The 18,271-nt window shown below is 40.3% G+C and overlaps 1 protein-coding gene across 4 annotated transcripts in view; it reads left to right on the plus strand.

The window, feature by feature from the left end:
• clcn2c (chloride channel 2c) overlaps positions 1-18,271 on the plus strand; it is a 565,311-nt gene that overhangs the window by 280,836 nt on the left and 266,204 nt on the right. For all 4 annotated transcript variants that reach the window (XM_048542200.2, XM_048542201.2, XM_048542202.2 and 1 more), the window contains one exon: positions 4,534-4,667. In XM_048542200.2, the coding sequence (XP_048398157.1) occupies positions 4,534-4,667 (134 nt within the window). The remainder of the gene's footprint in view (positions 1-4,533; positions 4,668-18,271) is intronic.

Below are 18,271 nucleotides of genomic sequence, written 5' to 3' on the forward strand. Positions count from 1 at the left end.
TGGCTTTTCCAGTCTCTGATCTCACTGGTGTACACCAGGTATCTGTAAACTGCCTCAGTTCCTTGAACTTCCTCCTACACCCTTCAGCAATCCTTTTGTTGCGAGCCTAAGGGAGCAGTAGAGGGTTCCAGGAATGGAAAGTTGAAGCATGAGGAGTGAAAAAGTGCAGTAGAAGGGATAGGAAGGAATGTGAAAAGGGCAGCAGTAAAGTGAGATGGGAGAGAGAAACGATAGTATTGTGTGTGCTTTTCTGTCTGTCCTTGACATACTGTTCTATAAATTGTCACAAATTTTATAAATGTATAAAATCCCAAAAAGACCACCAAGCCCAATTTGCTTGACTGACTGCTACCCCAGACTAAAGCATACTAAACCAGGTTTTCCTCAGTAACTGTAAAAATAATTCTATTTAATGTGCAAACTTTATTATAACAAATACAGTGAAAGAAAATTCTAATGTATGCAACTGAAATGATACCCCTTCAAACACACACACAATCGTGTTTAACTCAGACAAAAGTCAAACTGTTTGTAAATATATTATGGATGGAAAAAGAATATAAATGATGTAAACAAAATTCTGAAGATCAGAAGTCCAGACCATGAAGCACAAAGTCCTTCTTTTAGTTTTCAGTCCTTTGGATTTTTGCAATGATGAGATGCTGTTGTCTGTTTAAAAATGGTGATGTGTTTCATGATCAGGAAAACACAAAACTTACAATACAACACAAAAATTACTGTGCTTCATCCTCATTCACTCACTGTACAATATTTGAACAATCCCCTGTCATTCACTTCCCAAATTCATGAACTGCATTAGTACAATTGCATTCTGCATACTGTCAGCCACTGTATTTGCTCTTTTGGCAATTTTAATAAAAATGGTTTAACAAGTAAATAGAAGATTCTTGAATTTTTAGTGTTCAATTTCTGCACAAAAACAATTGGCTTACTATCTATATATTAGCATTTCTTTGCAACCATAACTGACATAGATTTCAAAACATTGAAGAGCCATGATAATCGTAAATCTCCTTTTATGCTGTAGAGTAATTCTTCTGATATTGATTTACTTCCTGAAAAAAGTATCGTACTGGCTTCTCTGTCCCCCAGTACATCATTTTGCTATAAGGTGGCACCTATCCCCAAGTGACTAGTATCAACTGACATCTTAAAAGGTTTCATCAAGTTGGGGACAGCCAACACTGTTTCATTTATCAGGATTGCCTTCAGCTTCTCAAAGGCTGCTTGCCACTCTGCTGACTATACCATCATTGCCTGGTTTCATGACACATCTTCCAAAGGTACAGTTGTTATGCTGAGGTCAGACATGCACACTTCAGTAAAAACCCACATCTCCCAAAAACCTCATTATCTTGAGGTTGTAGACGTGATCGCTGAGCTGGTGGGTTTGTTTGTAAACATTTCATCACCTGCTAGGTAACATCCATCAGTGGTGGCTCCAGAGAAGCGTTGGTGTTATGTCCTGCTTGTTATTTGTATGTCTCAGTTCGCTGGGGTGTTTGGTCCCACTTCTGGTTCTGTTTCTCATTGGTTTGTACACAGGGTCTAATTGAATGTGTTTGTAAATGGAATTCTGGTTGGAATGCCAGGCCTCCAGGAATTCCCTGGCATGTCTCTGTTTGTCTTGTCTGATTATGGATGTGTTGTCCCAGTCGAATTCGTGTCCCTCGTTGTCAGTGTGTAGTGAGGCAAGTGTCTCTTGGTAGCTAATTGGTGTTCATGTATCCGTATTGTTAGTTTTCTTCCAGTTTGGCCTATGTAGTGTTTCTCACAGTCCTTGCATGGTATTTTGTATATTTACTGCTGTTTTGCTGGTTTTGAGTATGGGATCCTTCATGTTCATCAGTAGCTGTTGTAGGTTGGTTTTTGGTTTTTGGCTACCCTGATACCTAGGGGTCTGAGTAGTCTTGTGGTCATCTTTGAAATGTCCTTGATGTACGATGGGGTGATTAGTGAGTCTGGTTGTGTTGTGTCTTCCTGTTGTGGTCTGTTGTACCTAGCTGGGTGACGAAATGATTGCAACCAAACCCACCAGTTCGACGAGCATGTCTACAACCTCATCCGCAACCTGAGCTAAAAATCCTCTCAAACTTTAAACCTCATGATTTTCATTTTAGTATTAGGAATGGGGAAATCCACCAGAGCCTCCACCTTTGCTGTTACTGGCAATGCTTGCTCTTGCTTTATGATTTGTCCTCACTTTGAAAATTCACTTTTAGCAAGTTTGATTGCTAACCCAGATAACTGTGATTGTTTCGATAGGTCTTCAAGTTATTTCAGTTTTAACCAGTATTCCTGTCTATTGCGACATTGTCTAAAATAAACTAAAGTTAGGAACTTCAGCCAAAACTATTAAATTTTTGGATTACGACTGAACATATTGAAATACAAATAGTATGACTTGATATTGATAGAATTCTTCTAGTGTTACAAAGGTGGATATCTCTTTAACCCATGATGGTCCTGGCACTTGACTACTTTTACAATATATCAACCATAGACAACATAAGATGTAGGAGCGGCAGTTAGCATTCAGCCCATCGAGTCTGCTCCTCCATTCAATGAGATTATGGCTGATCTGATCATTTTCAATATCTCATTCCAGCATTTTCTTCATAACCCTGATGCTCTTACTGATTTAAAAAGCTGTCCATCCTAGCCTCAAATATAATGACCCACCTCAACAGCTCGCTATTGTCAAGAATGCCACCGATTCACTACCCTCCGAAGAAATGCCATGTCATCTCTGCCTTAAATGTGCGATCTCTGATTAGGCCTTTGATCTGAGAATCTCCCACTTGGGGAAAATAACCTTTCTACACTTACCCTGTCAAGGTATCAAAGTATCGTATATGTTTCAAGCAGTTCTCTTCTCGTTCCTCTATATTCCAAAGGTACAATCTATTCAAACTCTCCTCATCAGACTGTGCTCCTTAGCAAGAAATGAAGCACTGTTGATCCTGTTGATACAATCTTTTAACAGAGGGATTGGGTTTGAATCTGTTTTTGCTAATGCATTTATTTTTTGTAAGCTATGCCAGAATCCGACTTAAATGCTAATGCTATTGGTAAACTTAGCTTCTGCGACCAGGCTCAAGCAACTTTACAGATATGTTAAAGAAGTCTGAAATTTGGATGGAATGGACTTTGTAAATCATTGCTAAGTCTTTAACTACCAGTGTAATGTAGTATATTCTCATTGTTCATTCAGAAATAAACACTTTGTGTTGACTGAATGTGTTCTAATATTTCAGGATGAGAAAATAATTTATGATTGTAAATTAATGAACTTTTGACACATCAGGGTAAATACTGGAATTCTGAGGAAGCATAGTGGAGTTGTCAGCAGCCTTTCTTTTACTGTATTTGCATTGACCGTAATGGTTATGTTAATAAAACACATTGAATCCTGTCTGCGTCAAATGTTTTACCTCTGGTGGTAGTTGATAAGTGGAAAAACAAATTAAAACGTTAGGGTACATTGTGTATTTTTGTGTGCACGGTGAAATTATTCTCTAAGTATCAATGTTGATGCTAAAAATACATTGGTGGATCACTAAGCAAGTGATTACAGTAAATTCACACTTGATGATGGCAGTTATTAAGTTCCCATTGCAGATGGGCAGCTTACTCACTGCATTCTTTCTTTTTGAATTTGCTTCCTTGAAATGGAAATTTGCATTGTTGCAATTGAATGATCTCGATATATTATATTTAAAATTTTATCAATGTGCAACAGTATGAGTTCACCATAACGATTGTGAACTGGATTGCAATTAAAATTCTCCTTTATTTTAGAGCTTTAAAAGCCAATGCATAAAGATAATGTGAAAAATCATGAAGGGCATATTGGGCAAGCTCTGTTCTGAGATTGTAATTTTTCCATCCCAAGTTTCCTTCAGGCCAGACAATACCATTCGCCCTGATGGTATCCATGCAAATTTATTACACTGGCTAATAGAACAGGCTACTGGCAGTACACAAAACACGGAAGATCTTTCTTAAAGCCTTTAGAGAGATCTGGATCAGTTCCTGAGATCTAGTTTAAGAATAGTGACAAAACTGGTCAGGCTGAATTTGGAAACAGAACCAAGATAGGGCAGAGTAGCTGAACAATGTATCGTATTGCGATCATAACCATGTGATAATCTTTGTATACAACTGTTTTTCAGTTGTGAAGACAAGGATTTGCATTGTTTGCTTTTGACTGTGCTCAAGATTTGGTAGGGTACCTGCATGGTTATTAAGGCCAATTTGTAGCCAGTAGAATCTGCTGCAAATAGCTCTTATGTGGGTATGCATATGTAGTGGAACATGAAATACAAATAGCCCTCTTGCACACCTTCAGATGGCATTGATGAGACATTTCAGACCACTAATACTATTTGAAGACAACCTTTTGGAGATGATTTTATGCTTTATTTTTCTGTACTTTTGCCAAATGCTTATTATAGTCAAAAATGCCGATCTGTTCACTTCTCAAATGCTTTATATATATTTTTATTACAGGATCTGGGATACCTGAGATGAAGACAATCCTTCGTGGAGTGGTGCTAAAAGAATATCTCACTTTAAAAACTTTTGTAGCCAAAGTGATAGGCTTAACGTGTGCGTTAGGAAGTGGGATGCCTTTAGGTAAAGAGGTAAGAAACTTAAGTACACATATTTTTGTTTCGGACTTTGGACCTTTTAGCCAACAAGTGATTGTTGGTTAAAATTATTGATTTAAAAAGTGGATTGAGGACTGCAAGAATTAATTTCTCAATGTCTAGTGCCCTGTTCAATTGTGTTTGATTGAGGAGTAGATTGTTGGGACATAAACACATCCAAATATTTAAATAAGCCAATTGTTAAATAAATCAGTCCAATTATTAAAACTGTTAACCATATTGGTTTGAGACAATGAGCGGGGAGAATGATTGACACATTCCAACATCTGCTAATATTTATGCATATGGATTTGGATATTTTCCCAGCTCTCTACATTTTTATGAAGCTATGATAGTGTCCAAGTCCCCAGCCATCTGTATCCCAGGATATCCCTATCTGTTTACCCACTGACGTTTTAAAGCTGATTCTGTACATTGCCTGCATCAGGAAATGATCTGAAAATTTAAAAGTTTCACAAAACGCTTCATTCTTTAAAGATAATGTAATTGGCATTCACTTACATTACTTAAAGCTACAGTTTCTCAGCAAGTAAAGGTATATTGTGAAACCTGCTGAGACATGGATTTTTGTCTGGTTCCTTTCCAGGCTATTAGATAGAAGCTAACATCTGCGGTTACTCAAAAACAGGGATCAATAGTATAATTTCCGAATTGCTTGAAGTATTACTCATTATCATGTCAGAAAGCACTTTGAAACTCATACAGAGAGACAAAAAAAAATTGGTGTTATGTTTGGAGGAGAAAAATACTGGGAAAATGGCAACAGCCTTAGGATTTGATAGGGTGTTAGTTTTGTTTCCCAATGTCTTCAGTTCTTTGCTGTTTTCCTCTGGGTTCTTACACCCCTTCACAGGAGGCACAAAGTGACCAGTGCACAAATTATAAAGTCTCCCTAGCTGTCTTATCAGTTAAAAACAGCAACAGTTCACAGCAGCTGATGGGGAAAAAGCAACTGGCTCTCTTCAGCTTCCGTTCATTACAGAAGAGAAGGAGACAAACCCTACCTCCCCCCTCCCCCCAACGCCATCTACCTTTCTGAAGTCAAAGAGCCTCTTCTTAAATCATTTACACTCACAAGTTGCTTAGCTACCCAGCAACCAATCAGTACTTTTATCAGGCTGATAACCTTTGGTATCCATGAGTGTAAATGATTATACAAACCAATCATCAACATGTTGCCAGTAAAATCTATTTTTGTATATACACTTTTTCAATCTGTGCTATCAATTTGCACTTTTCCCTACTGCTTGTGAAATAGCTATGTAAATATGCTGTGCAAAGAGCCTCAGTAACTTCCTCCCTCATTTTTTGTCCCAAAACCGTCTTTTGCCCAATTCGATCCACAATCAAAAATAGAGTAAAATGAAAAAAATGTAGTCTTTGCAATGGATGAGCTGCCAACAGAAGTAGTCACAGAGATATCTTTAAGCCCGTCTTTAGATTATTTCTCTTTCAGTGTACATTATCAGGATTGTCATAGCAAAGCTCATTTCTGTTATAGTTAGTGCTAGCCATGCAAATATTGGCAGAATACGGATATTATTATGCGATGATACAATTGGAGGAGAAGTAGGTTCTAATTTTCAGGTTCTTTGAAACTGAGGTGAGTAAGAACATTGGGGGAAGAAAGATAGGTAATGAGGAAGGTGCAAAAAATTGCATGTGTATCCTGCCACAGGATTTACATGCCACAGTAGATATGTTACTTTTCCCCCAGTGTTTAAAAATGCAATGATTTCATCTTGACATCATGACAGAGGTACATTGGATGTTGGATGCTAACTTAGTTTTTTTCCCCAGAGGCACTGCATTATGTGTGATTGCAGTGATGACATCAGCTCTTAATTGTTCTGCTTCTTGAAGCTTCTAGGCAATCTCTAACATTATTTACTTCAATCAGTCAAAATCTTCTGATATAGATAGTTGTCTTCTTCATCTGAGTGATGTAATAAAGTCTGTTTTTTTTGGATGCTATCATTTAGCTACTCTAATATTATCAATTTCGGAGTGACTATTTAAAGAGAAACATCAAATGAGAATGATCAGAAATACATATTTTTGTTCTTACTTTACTTTTTCATTGTGCCAAATTGCTACTGCTGTTTCTTGTCATAAGAACTAAGAGCAAAAGTAGACAGTTCAGCCTCTGGAGCTGAATCGTGGCTGATCTGAACTCCACTTTCCTGCCTGCAGACTATCTCCCTTTCACCCCTCAGGAGTTTAAGATCTGTATACCTCCTCCTTAAATTTACTCAATCTCCCAGCATCCAATGGACTCTTGGGGTAGTGAATTCCCCAGATTCACGATCCTTTTGAGAAAAGTAATTTCTCCTCAACTCTGTTTTAAATCTGCTATCCCTTATCCCAAAACTATGATCTCTTTCTAGATTGTCCCACAGGAGGAAACATCCTCTCTCTGTCTACTTTCTAATTCTCTTGAGAATTTATTTACCTTAATTATATCTCTCATTCTTCTAGTTACATTACATTCCTCTAATTATGGCTACTCTTTAAGCTTAAAACTCTGTGCATGATCTCACCCTCTTATTCCACATGGTGTTACCTCATTGTCATTGTAGCTGGGACTTCATCAATGAAGCCCTTAAGGAGTAAGATAGCACTTAACCTGAATGAAATTGAAGAACTTGGTGAAATGGTACTCTGTGGAAAACTTAAGATGCCAGTTTGGTTGAAGAGTCACACCAGACTCAAAATCTAAAGTCAGCTTTTCTCTCTGCTCAGATGCTGTCAAACTTGTTGAGCTTCTCCAGCATTCTCTGTTAATTGGCAAACCAGTGAGGTTTTTCAAGGCTGTCACCAGCAGAATAGATAAGGGAAGCAGTGGATGTGCTGTACTTGGACTTTTAGAAGGCTTTTGGTAGGGTCCCCACACAGTAGGTTAGTAAACAAAATTAGAGCATGGCCTGGTATGGATTGAGGGTTGAAATAAATAGGTCATTTTCATGTTAGTGGGCTATGACTGGTAGGATACTTAATGATTAGGCCCTAGCTATTTATAATCTGTATCAATAATCTAGGTGTGGGTAGGCCTGCAAGCGTAATTTTCCAAGTTTGTGCATGATACAAAACTAGCCGGAGATATGATGACAATGCAAAGAGGATTTATTGGGATACGGACAGGTTGAGTGAGAGGGCAACAAATTGGCAGATGAAATACAAATAATTTGGATAAACTGAAGGTTATCTGTGGTACAGCAGGCTTGAATGGCTGAATATCCTACATTTGCACCTTTGTTCCTAATCTCACGGAGGTGTACGTGAGATTGTGGGATCCAGTTTCTATAAAGAAATTTTCATTGCTATAATGCTGAGATACTGACCAGATGAGTAAGGCAGCAAGAACCAACTTACCAGAGGAAGATGGCCAACACAAAAGCAAAATATTGCGGATGATGGAAATCTGAAAAGAAAAGCGCAGAAGACTTTGTTATCATGATTCTTTCCTGGGAATTGGATATTGCTGGCAAGGACACCGTATATTGCCCATGCCTAATTGTGCTTGAGGTGGCGTTGGTACTGCACAGCCACCTTGAGCCACTGCAGTCCATCCAGTGCCGGCATCCTTGCAGTGCTGTTGAGAAAAGTGTCCTAGGATTTGATCTCTCAGTTGTGGTGGAATGGTGTTCTAGTTTCAAGTTCGGTTGATGTGTGGCCTTGATGGGCATTTTTGGATATAACAGTGGTGTTTCCATGTATCTGCAGCTATTGTCCTTCTAGATGGTAGAGGTCTGTGTTGGAAAGGTGCTGTCAAAGGGGACTTAGTGAATTGCTGCACTGCATCAAGTACATATTGCTGCCACTGTGAATTTGTGGCATAGGGACCGAACATTTACTGTGGTGAATAGGTAGCTGGATTAACCATGGGAAATGTAGGGTTGCAAGGATAGGGAAAGATGGAATGGTCTCTGGGCAGTTGGTGTGGACTCAATAGGCCAAATAGCCTGCTTCCATACAGTAGGGATTCTAGGAAACCTCAAAATTCCCAGCTTCTGACCTGGTCATGTTGTCACTTTATTTATATAGCCAGTTCAGTTCAGTTTCTGGACAATGCAAACACCAGGGTGTTGATGGTGATGGTAACACCATTAAGTATTGAGGTGAGATGGATAGATTCTCACTTGTTAGAAATCTTCATTACCTGATAATTGTAGGCCCATATGTTTCTTGTCACTTATTGGACTAAAATTAGATGTCTCCTAGGTCTTTTTAAATACTGGCATGTGGATGCTTCAGAGAATGATACTGAATGCTTTGCAATCATCAGCAAGCATCCCCACTTTGACCTTATGATGGAAAGAAGGTCGAGGCCTGAAACGTCAGCTTTCCTCCTCCTATGATGCTGCTTGGCCTGCTGTGTTCATGCAGCTCTACACCTTGTTATCTCAGATTCTCCAGCATGTACAGTTCCTAATATCTCATGGTAAAGAACTCCACAGCTTTACCACCCTCCAATAATAAATACTAGTCATCATTGTCTTAAATGAGCAATTATTTATTCTGAGATTATGCTTCTGCCCCTATGTTGTTTGACAAGGGGAAACAACCTTCCTATATTTACCCCAGCAATCCCTTAAAAATGTAATAATATGTTTCAATACAATTGCCTGTCATTCTTCTAAATTCCAATGAGTACAGGCCACACTAGTCAATCTCTCCTGGTAAGAAAATCCTGCCAAAACCAGAATTAATCAAGTTAACCTTTTCTGGACTGTTTACTAATCCAGTGCAGCTTTCCATAGGTAAAGGGACCAAAACTGATCACAGTATTGCAGATGTACTCTGACTATTGCCTTGTATAGTTTTAGCAGGACTTCCTTTTTTTAAATCTATCCCCTTTGAAAGAAAGGCTGGCAGTCCGTTTTCCTCACCTGGAACTTGTAAATTCTAGCTCTTTGTGATTCATGTATAAAGACTCCTGCATACCTCTGTGCTGCAGCTTTCTACAGTCTTTCTCAATTTAAATAATATTGAGCTCCTCTACTCTTCCTGCCAAAGTGTGTGATTTCCACTGATCACAAGTTGTCATCCTGAAAATGCCCTTTTTTATCCCAACTCTCCCTTCTATTACTCAGCATAAGTAGCCTAGTGCGTGTTACCTTATCGAATGCCTTTCAGAAATCCAAATGTATTACATCCATACTGACTCTTTATCTAAAATGCTTGTTGTCTCCTCAAAGAATTCTAATAATTTATCAGACATGATTTTTGCTTCATTAAGCCATGCTGACTCTGCTTGATTATGTTGTGCATTTCTAAATGATCTGCTATTATATCCCTTATAATAAACTAAGATTTTGCTCATGACAGATGTTAACCTAACTGGTCTATAATTTCCTGTTTTTTGTTTCCTTCCCTTTCTGAATTTGGATGTTAGATCTAATTCTCTGGTGCTTTTTCAGATTCAAGGATTCTTGGAAGATTACTACCAGTGCATCCATTGTCTCTTACCCAAACCCTAAAACTAACTTTTTAGACTATAGACCATAAGACATAGGAGTGGAGGTAAGGCCATTCGGCCCATCAAGTCCATTCTGCCATTTAAATCATGGCTGATGGGCATTTCAACTCCACTTCCCTGCACTCTCCCCATAGCCCTTGATTCCTCGTGAGGTTCAGAATTTGTCGATCTCTCTCTGCCTTGAAGGCATCTAGTGTCCTGCCTCCACTGCACTCCGTGGTAATAAATTCCATAAGCCCACCACTCTCTGGCTGAAGAAATGTCTCCTCATTTCTGTTTTAAATTTACCCCCTCGAATTCTAAGGCTGTGCCAACGGGTCCTAGTCTCCCTGCCTAACAGAAACAACTTCCCAGCGTCCACCCTTTCTAAACCATACGTTATCTTGTAAGTTTCTATTAGATCTCCCCTCAACTTTCTAAACTCTAATGAACACAATCCCAGGATTCTTAGCCGTTCATCATACGCTAAACCTACCATTCCAGGGATCATGCATGTGAATCTCTGTTGGACACGCTCCAGTGCCAGTATGTCCTTCCTGAGGTGTGGGGCCCAAAATTGGACACAGTATTCTAAATGGGGCCTAACTAGAGCTTTATAAAGTCTCAGAAGCACATCACTGCTTTTATATTTCCAACCCTCTTGAGATAAATGACAACATTACATTCGCTTTCTTAATCACGGACTCTGCCTGCAAGTTAACTTTTAGAGAATCCTGGACCAACACTCCCAGATCCCTTTGTACTTCTGCTTTACGAATTTTCTCACGTTTAGAAAGTAGTCCATGCCTGTATTCTTTTTTCCAAAGTGCAGAACCTCACATTTGTTCACGTTGAATTTCATCAGCCTTTCCTGGACCACTCTCCTAAGCTGTCTAAATCTTTCTGCAGCTTCCCCACCTCCTCAGTACTACCTGCCTGTCCACCTATCTTGGTATCATCGACAAACTTCACCAGAATGTCCCCAGTCCCTTCATCCAGATCATTAATATATAAGGTGAACAGCTGCGGCCCCAACACTGAACCCTGCAGGACACCACTCGTCATTGGTTGCCATTCTGAAAAAGAGCCTTTTATCTGACTCTCTGCCTTCTGTCAGACAGCTAATCCTCAAACCAAGCCAGTAGCTCACCTCAAACACCTGGGCCCTCACCTTGCTCAGCAGCCTCCCGTGAGGCACCGTATCCAAAGGCCTTTTGGAAGTCTAGATAGATAACATCCACTGGGTTTCCCTGGTCTAACCTACTTGTTACCTCATCAAAGAATTCTAACAGGTTTGTCAGGCATGACCTCCCCTTACTAAATCCATGCTGACTTGTTCTAATCTGACCCTGCACTGCCAGGAATTTAGAAATCTCATCCTTAACAATGGATTCTAGAATTTTACCAACAACTGAGGTTAGGCTAATCGGCCTATAATTTTCCATCTTTTGCCTTGATCCTTTCTTAAACAAGGGGGTTACAACAGCAATTTTCCAATCATCTGGGACTTTCCCTGACTCCAGTGACTTTTGAAAGATCACAACCAACATCTCCACTATTTCCTCAGCCACCTCCCTCAGAACTCTGGGATGTAGCCCATTGGGGCCAGGAGCTTTATCAATTTTTAGACGTTTTAGCTTTCCTAACACTTTCCCTTTTGTAATGCCTACCATGCTCAACTCTGCCCCCTGACTCTCCCTAATTGTTGGCATCCTACTCATGTCTCCCACTGTGAAGACTGACGCAAAGTACTTATTAAGTTCTTCAGCTATTTCCTTATCTCCCATTACTAGCCTTCCAGCATCAATTTGGAGCAGCTCAATGTCTACTTTTGCCTCTCGTTTGTTTCTTATGTATTGAAAGAAGCTTTTACTATCATTTCTAATATTACTAGCTAGCCTACCTTCATATTTGATCCTCTCCTTCCTTATTCTGTCTTTGTTATCCTCTGTTTGTTTTTGTAGCCTTCCCAATCTTCTGATTTCCCAGTGCTCTTGGCCACTTTATAGGCTGTCTCTTTTTTTTGATACATTTCCTGACTTCCTTTGTCAGCCATGGCTGTCTAATCTCACCCCGGATAATTTTTCTTTTCTTTGGGATGAACCTCTGTACTGTGTCCTCAATTACATCCAGAAACTCCTGCCATTGTTGTTCTACTGTCTTCCCCTCTAGGGTCTGCTTCCAGTCGATTTTCGTCAATTCCTCTCTCATGCCCCTGTAATTACCTTTATTTAACTGTAACACCATTACATCCATTTTGCCTTCTCTCTTCCCTTACTTTGAGATCTTTTATAAAGTCAGGCTCATTTCATAGCACTAAGTCCAGAATAGCCTGATCCCATGTGGGCTCTATCACAAGCTGTTCCAAAGAGCCATCCTGTAAGCATTCCAAGAATTCCCTTTCTTTGGATCCACCAACAACATTATTCACCCAGTCCACCTGCATATTGAAGTCCCCCATGATCACCGTAACCCTGCCTTTCTGACATGCCGTATCTATTTCTCGGTGCATCTTGCGCCCCTGGTCCTGATCACTGTTAGGAGGTCTGTACATAACTCCCATTATGGTTTTTTTGCCTTTGTGGTTCCTCAACTCCACCCACACAGACTCCACATGCTCTGACCCTATGTCATTCAGTGTTGTAGATTTAATTTCATTTGTAACTAACAAGGCAACCCTGCCCCCTCTGCCCACCTCCCTGTCTTTTCGATAAGTTGTGAGTCCTTGAATGTTTAACTGCCAGTCCTGAACTCCCTGCAACCATGTCTCTGTGATGCCTGCCACATGGTAATCATTCAAGAGGATTTGTGCTGTTAATTCATCTACTTTGTTGCGAATACTACGAGAATTTAGATAAAGTGCCTTAATGCTAACTTTCTTATCATTATTAGAGATATTGGGAAATCCTAAGATGTCTTAAGCTATCCTACCTTTTTGCTGTATTCCTAGTCTGCCTCGAGCTTAAACCCACCTGTGCACATGCTATCCTGTTGTTTATCTTTCCATTTAACTCCATACGCCCGGTCACTTTCACTTTCCCTTCCCGACTCAAAAGTTTAAAGTCCTCCTGACCACCCTATTTATCCTTTTCGCTAGAACACTGGTTCCAGATCGGTTCAGGTGGAGACTGTCCCAACGGTACGGATCCCCCCCAGTTCCAAAACTGATGCCAATGTCCCATGAAATGGAATCCCTCTTTCCCACACCAATCCCTTAGCCACATGTTTACTTCCCTAACTTTCTTATCCCTATGCCAATTGGCACGTGGCTCGGGCAGTAATCCAGAGATTATGACCCTTGAGGACCTGTACTTCAATTTCTTTCCTAGTGCTCCATTATCCCTGAACAGGTCCTCTACCCTAGCTTTGCCGATGTTGTTAGTCCCAACGTGGACCACAACAACTGGATCCTCCCCCTCCCACTCCAACATCCTTTCAAGCCGGTCGGAGATGTCCTGCACCCTGGCACCGGGCAGGCAACACACCATGCAGGACTCCTGATCCGGCTTGCATAGGATACTGTCTGTCCTCCTAATTATAGAATCCCCTATAACAACTACCTGTCTTTTTGCTCTCCCCTCTTGAATGGCCTTCTGCACCACGGTGCCATGGACAGCTGGCTCATCCTGTCCGCAGTCCTTTTCCTCATCCTTACAGGGAACAAGAATCTCATACCTGTTGGTCAAGGGCAAGGGCTGAGGCTCCTGCACCCCTGAACTCAGAATCCCCCTACCTGCCTCACTTACAGTCACCCCTTGTCCCTGAACACTTTTTGAATTTGAATTGCTTAATCTACTGGGTGTGACTGCCTCCTGAAACAAAGTGTCCAGGTAACTCTCCCCCTCCCAGGGGAGAGTTTTTGTAATATCATAGGATGTAGTTCATTAGGTTCAGGGGGCTTAGTGGCCTTTAGTCCCGTTAGATTCACTAATGCTTACGTTTAGCTATAGGTTTCAGTAGAGGGGCAGCTAGCTGAGGAAGTTGACAATGAAACTTCAATCCTTGTGTTGACTGTTCAAGACTGCTGCTTTTGCTTCTTGATGGGCAGTGGTGTTCTCAAGTATGCAACCAATGCTTTCTTGCCCCTCTCTCTGCCTCTCTCCCACTAACGGAGAGCGATACCTTTGGTCCTTTATACATATTTCTACAGCTATTATAGACATTTTTAATCAACTTGTTCATGTATTATGACACGCTGCTGGAACAGGTGAGATGAACCTGGCATTCTGGTTCAGAGGTAAGGACACTGCAAGTGCATTGGAATTGCCCTATGGTCCTTTACAGGCTGTGGGTAATTATCTCATTCTCATCACAAAAAATGTGGACTGAGCAGGTTATGTAAATAGTAGAACATAAATGTACTTAGTACCCAGTAATTTCTGAGAAATTGGTGCGCTTAAAATATACTTAGTATATTTGCTGTTTGCATGCTGTACTGCTTTACAAATGAAATGTTCCAACATATCCCCATCAGTGACATAATCTCAGATATAATTGACTTTTTGGAGTTCTACAAAGTGGCACTAAGTATGATTTTCATCTGCCAGAAGAGCGCTGAGAAGCATCAGCAAGTAGTCAATCAATTAATGGAGAAATTGGTTGAACTTTACAAGTCCATATGTATTGTTTGCAAATGTAATACAGCACGTCTTTGAAATGTGTGATTTTTGTGGGTTATAGCCTCTAATGGTTCCACTATCCAGGGTCAATGCAATTAAGTAATTGCAATTTGTCTTACTGTTGCTGAAATGAGTAAACAACATATGTTGTAACTCTAAAAATAGATAGGCTTTACCAGTTTTTAAATAATTTATCTTTCATAAAATTAGCTGTTTTGCCCACTTAGCCCATTTGCTGAGCATTACAGTACTAGAAACATTTACGTCAATGGTGACAACTTATAGGCATCTGGTGTGTTGCATATTGTATAAGCTAGGAACAAAAGGTGCGGTTTTAATAGCAATAGCATGAAACAAGCAACTCCTAAATTCAAGCTCCATCAAAAAGATTTTCTCCTTTTAAAAGCCATTTTGTTTGACGTTTGTAGGAAGTAGACTTGAATACAAGAGAACCGGAGGAACCAAGAGTACAACTTAGGAATTTAACCTTTTGCTAAGTTGATTAACATTTAGGACTGGGTAGTTAGTGGGTTGATGGTCAAATAGCAGAAATGCAAATTCAGCAGATCTTCAATGATGCCAATAACGTAACTGCCTGACATACATTGAAATTAGCGTCCTTATTTACAAAAATATTATCAAATGTTGTAAATTAAGTTTGAATAAACAACATTTTATAGTCTCATTAAGAACATGATTAGCTATTTGGTCTGTCAAGTCTCCTTTGCCATTAAAGTACACCTTTTGGTGATGTGCATGGAACTCCATTTACAGTTGTGTTTGTTCCATTGTACCTCTAGCAACAAAAGTCTGACCTGTCTTGACAGCACCAATGGTCTCATCATCTGTTTTTTAGGGAAAGAGAATTACACCTCTCCACCTCTGTTTCAAAACAAATCCTGATTTCCCTTTGGGCCTTTGCTGTTATTTTAAGATTATATCTCCCTGATCTTTATTAGCTACCCCAGAGTGATTAATTTATCCATATCTGCCAGATCAAATCAGTTTAACATTTGTTTAAAAAGAAAACTCCTCGGAGGTATAGGCACTTATTTTTACTTCTCAGACCAACACAATACTCGCTGTACTCACCAACGTCCTGTACAACTCAGCATGACATCCCAACTCCTCTACTCAATGGTCTGAACAAAGAAGGCAACCATATTGAGGGCTTTTGCAAATTTGCAGAATGTATAGTGAGAAATTATTTAATTAGACTACCCATTATGCCCTTCGATTCATCCTATTTCAGCATCGAGCTTATGCATTGAACAAATGACTCAAGCCATTTTTACAACGTTGCTGGTGAGGCCAATCTTACAGTGTGGGAAACCAATGCAGATATTAGGCAGTGAAGTTGGATCAGTAGTAGGTAGGAGTTGGTACCCCCAGGGATATTTTCTCATCAGGGACACAGAGGAAAATGGGGAGATAATTTGACTGGTCGATTTCAAACGTGAATTTGAGTGAAGGATGGAGCCAATTAAGACAAGGCAATTCCTTCATACTGTAGTGCATTCAAAAATAGCACTTGTATGAGCTACACAATCAGAAATATGCAAGGGATAAGAGGTTGATGAAATACTTAAATTACAGACTTTTAAAAAATGCTCAACTCTAACAAAAGCATATATATTAACTGAAGTAAAAGTGAATATAGGAGGTACAAGTTGGCCGTTTTGGAGTACTGTGTATTTCCTTCCTGTACCGTCCTATAGGAGGGATATTATTAAATTGGAGAGGGTTAAGAAAAGATTTACAAGAATGTCTTTGGGATTGGAGGGTATGAGCATATAGCGAGAGGCTGAATAGGCAGGGCTTTTTATTCCCTAGAGCATTGGAGACTGAGGGATGACCTATTGGAAGTTTATAAAATTATGAGGGGCATGTGGTGATTGTACCAGCCTCCTCCACTTCCTCTGGCAGCTCATTCCATACACTCACCAACCTCTGCATAAAAAGATTACCCCGCAGGTCCCTTTCTTACCTTAAACCCATGTCCTTTGGATTTGAACTCCCCCATCCGAGGAAAAAGACTTTGGCTATTTACCCTATCTATGCCCCTCATGGTTTTCAAGAAGATTTGTAGTTCGAGTTGTGGATTTGATTGCAAATGTTTCGTCACCCTGCTAGGTAACGTCGTCAGTATGCCTCTGGTGAAGCGTCGGTGTTCTGTCCCATTTGTTAATTATATGCCCTTTTGGTGTGGTTGGTGCCCTGGTTTGCAATAAGGACACCACCATAGAACTACAAGATCGGTGCTTCACAACACACATGACCTTCAATGACAGCATTGGAATAGCAATGGCATCCACAATATCAGGACTGATTGCAGAAGCAGTAATGCAGAGGTTAGAATGGACAGCACTTCCTGCTGTACAACCCAAATTTTGGGCCTGATATTAGATGACACCTTTGTGATTACTGAGCGCACAAAACTGGAAGAAACCCACTGACACACAAACCACATCCTTGCCAGGATAACATTCATGAAAGAAGAAGAGAACAACGACCGATTACCCTTCCTGGGTGTAATGGTAGAGTGCAAAAGCAACAGGGAGCTCCAGATTAGCGGGTATAGAATGACTACACATACGGACCAAATACTCAATTACACTAGCAACCACTCCAACACCCACAAATGAAACTGCATCAGGACACTGTTCAAACAATATTTCGACAACCTGGAACTGAGCAAAGCAGAACAGGAACACTTGTACGAAGTCTTCAAAAGAAATGGCTACCCGAAAAGCACAATCTGACGTTATCTCTGAAACAGACCACAACAGGAAGACACAACATGACCAGATTCACTAATCACCCTACCGTACATTAAGGACATTTCAGAGATGACCACAAGACTACTCAGACTCCTAGGTATTAGAGTAGCCCACAAACCAACAATCACCCTACGACAGCTCCTGACGAATGTAAAGGATCCTGTACTCAAAACCGGCACAACTGGTATAATACACAAAATACCATGCAAGGACTGTGAGAAACATTAGGTAGGCCAAACTTGAAGAAAACTGACAATAAGGATACATGAACACCAACTAGCCACTTGTCTCAAAACACATGGGCAATGAGGGACACGAATTTGCCTGGGACAGCACATCCATAATCGCACAAGCCAAACAGAGACATACCAGGGAGTTATTAAAGGCCTGGTATTCCAACCGGAACTCCATCAAGAAACACATTGAATCAGACCCTGTGTACAAACCGCTGAGAAACATGACCAGAAGTAATACCAACCTCCCCAGCAAACCAAGGGATATAAATAACAAGCGGGATAAAACACCGATGCTTCACTGGAGATGCACCAACGATGTTACCTAGCAGGGTGGCGAAACATTTGCAACCAAATTCACTGGCTCGGTGAGCATGTCTGCAACCTCATTCATAACCTGAGCTACAAATCTTCTTGAAAACCATGAGGGGCATAGATAGGGTAAATAGCCAAAGTCTTTTTCCTCAGATGGGGGAGTTCAAATCTA

This window comes from Stegostoma tigrinum, chromosome 14, assembly GCF_030684315.1.
Source record: "Stegostoma tigrinum isolate sSteTig4 chromosome 14, sSteTig4.hap1, whole genome shotgun sequence".
Classification (NCBI taxonomy): Eukaryota; Metazoa; Chordata; class Chondrichthyes; order Orectolobiformes; family Stegostomatidae; genus Stegostoma; species Stegostoma tigrinum.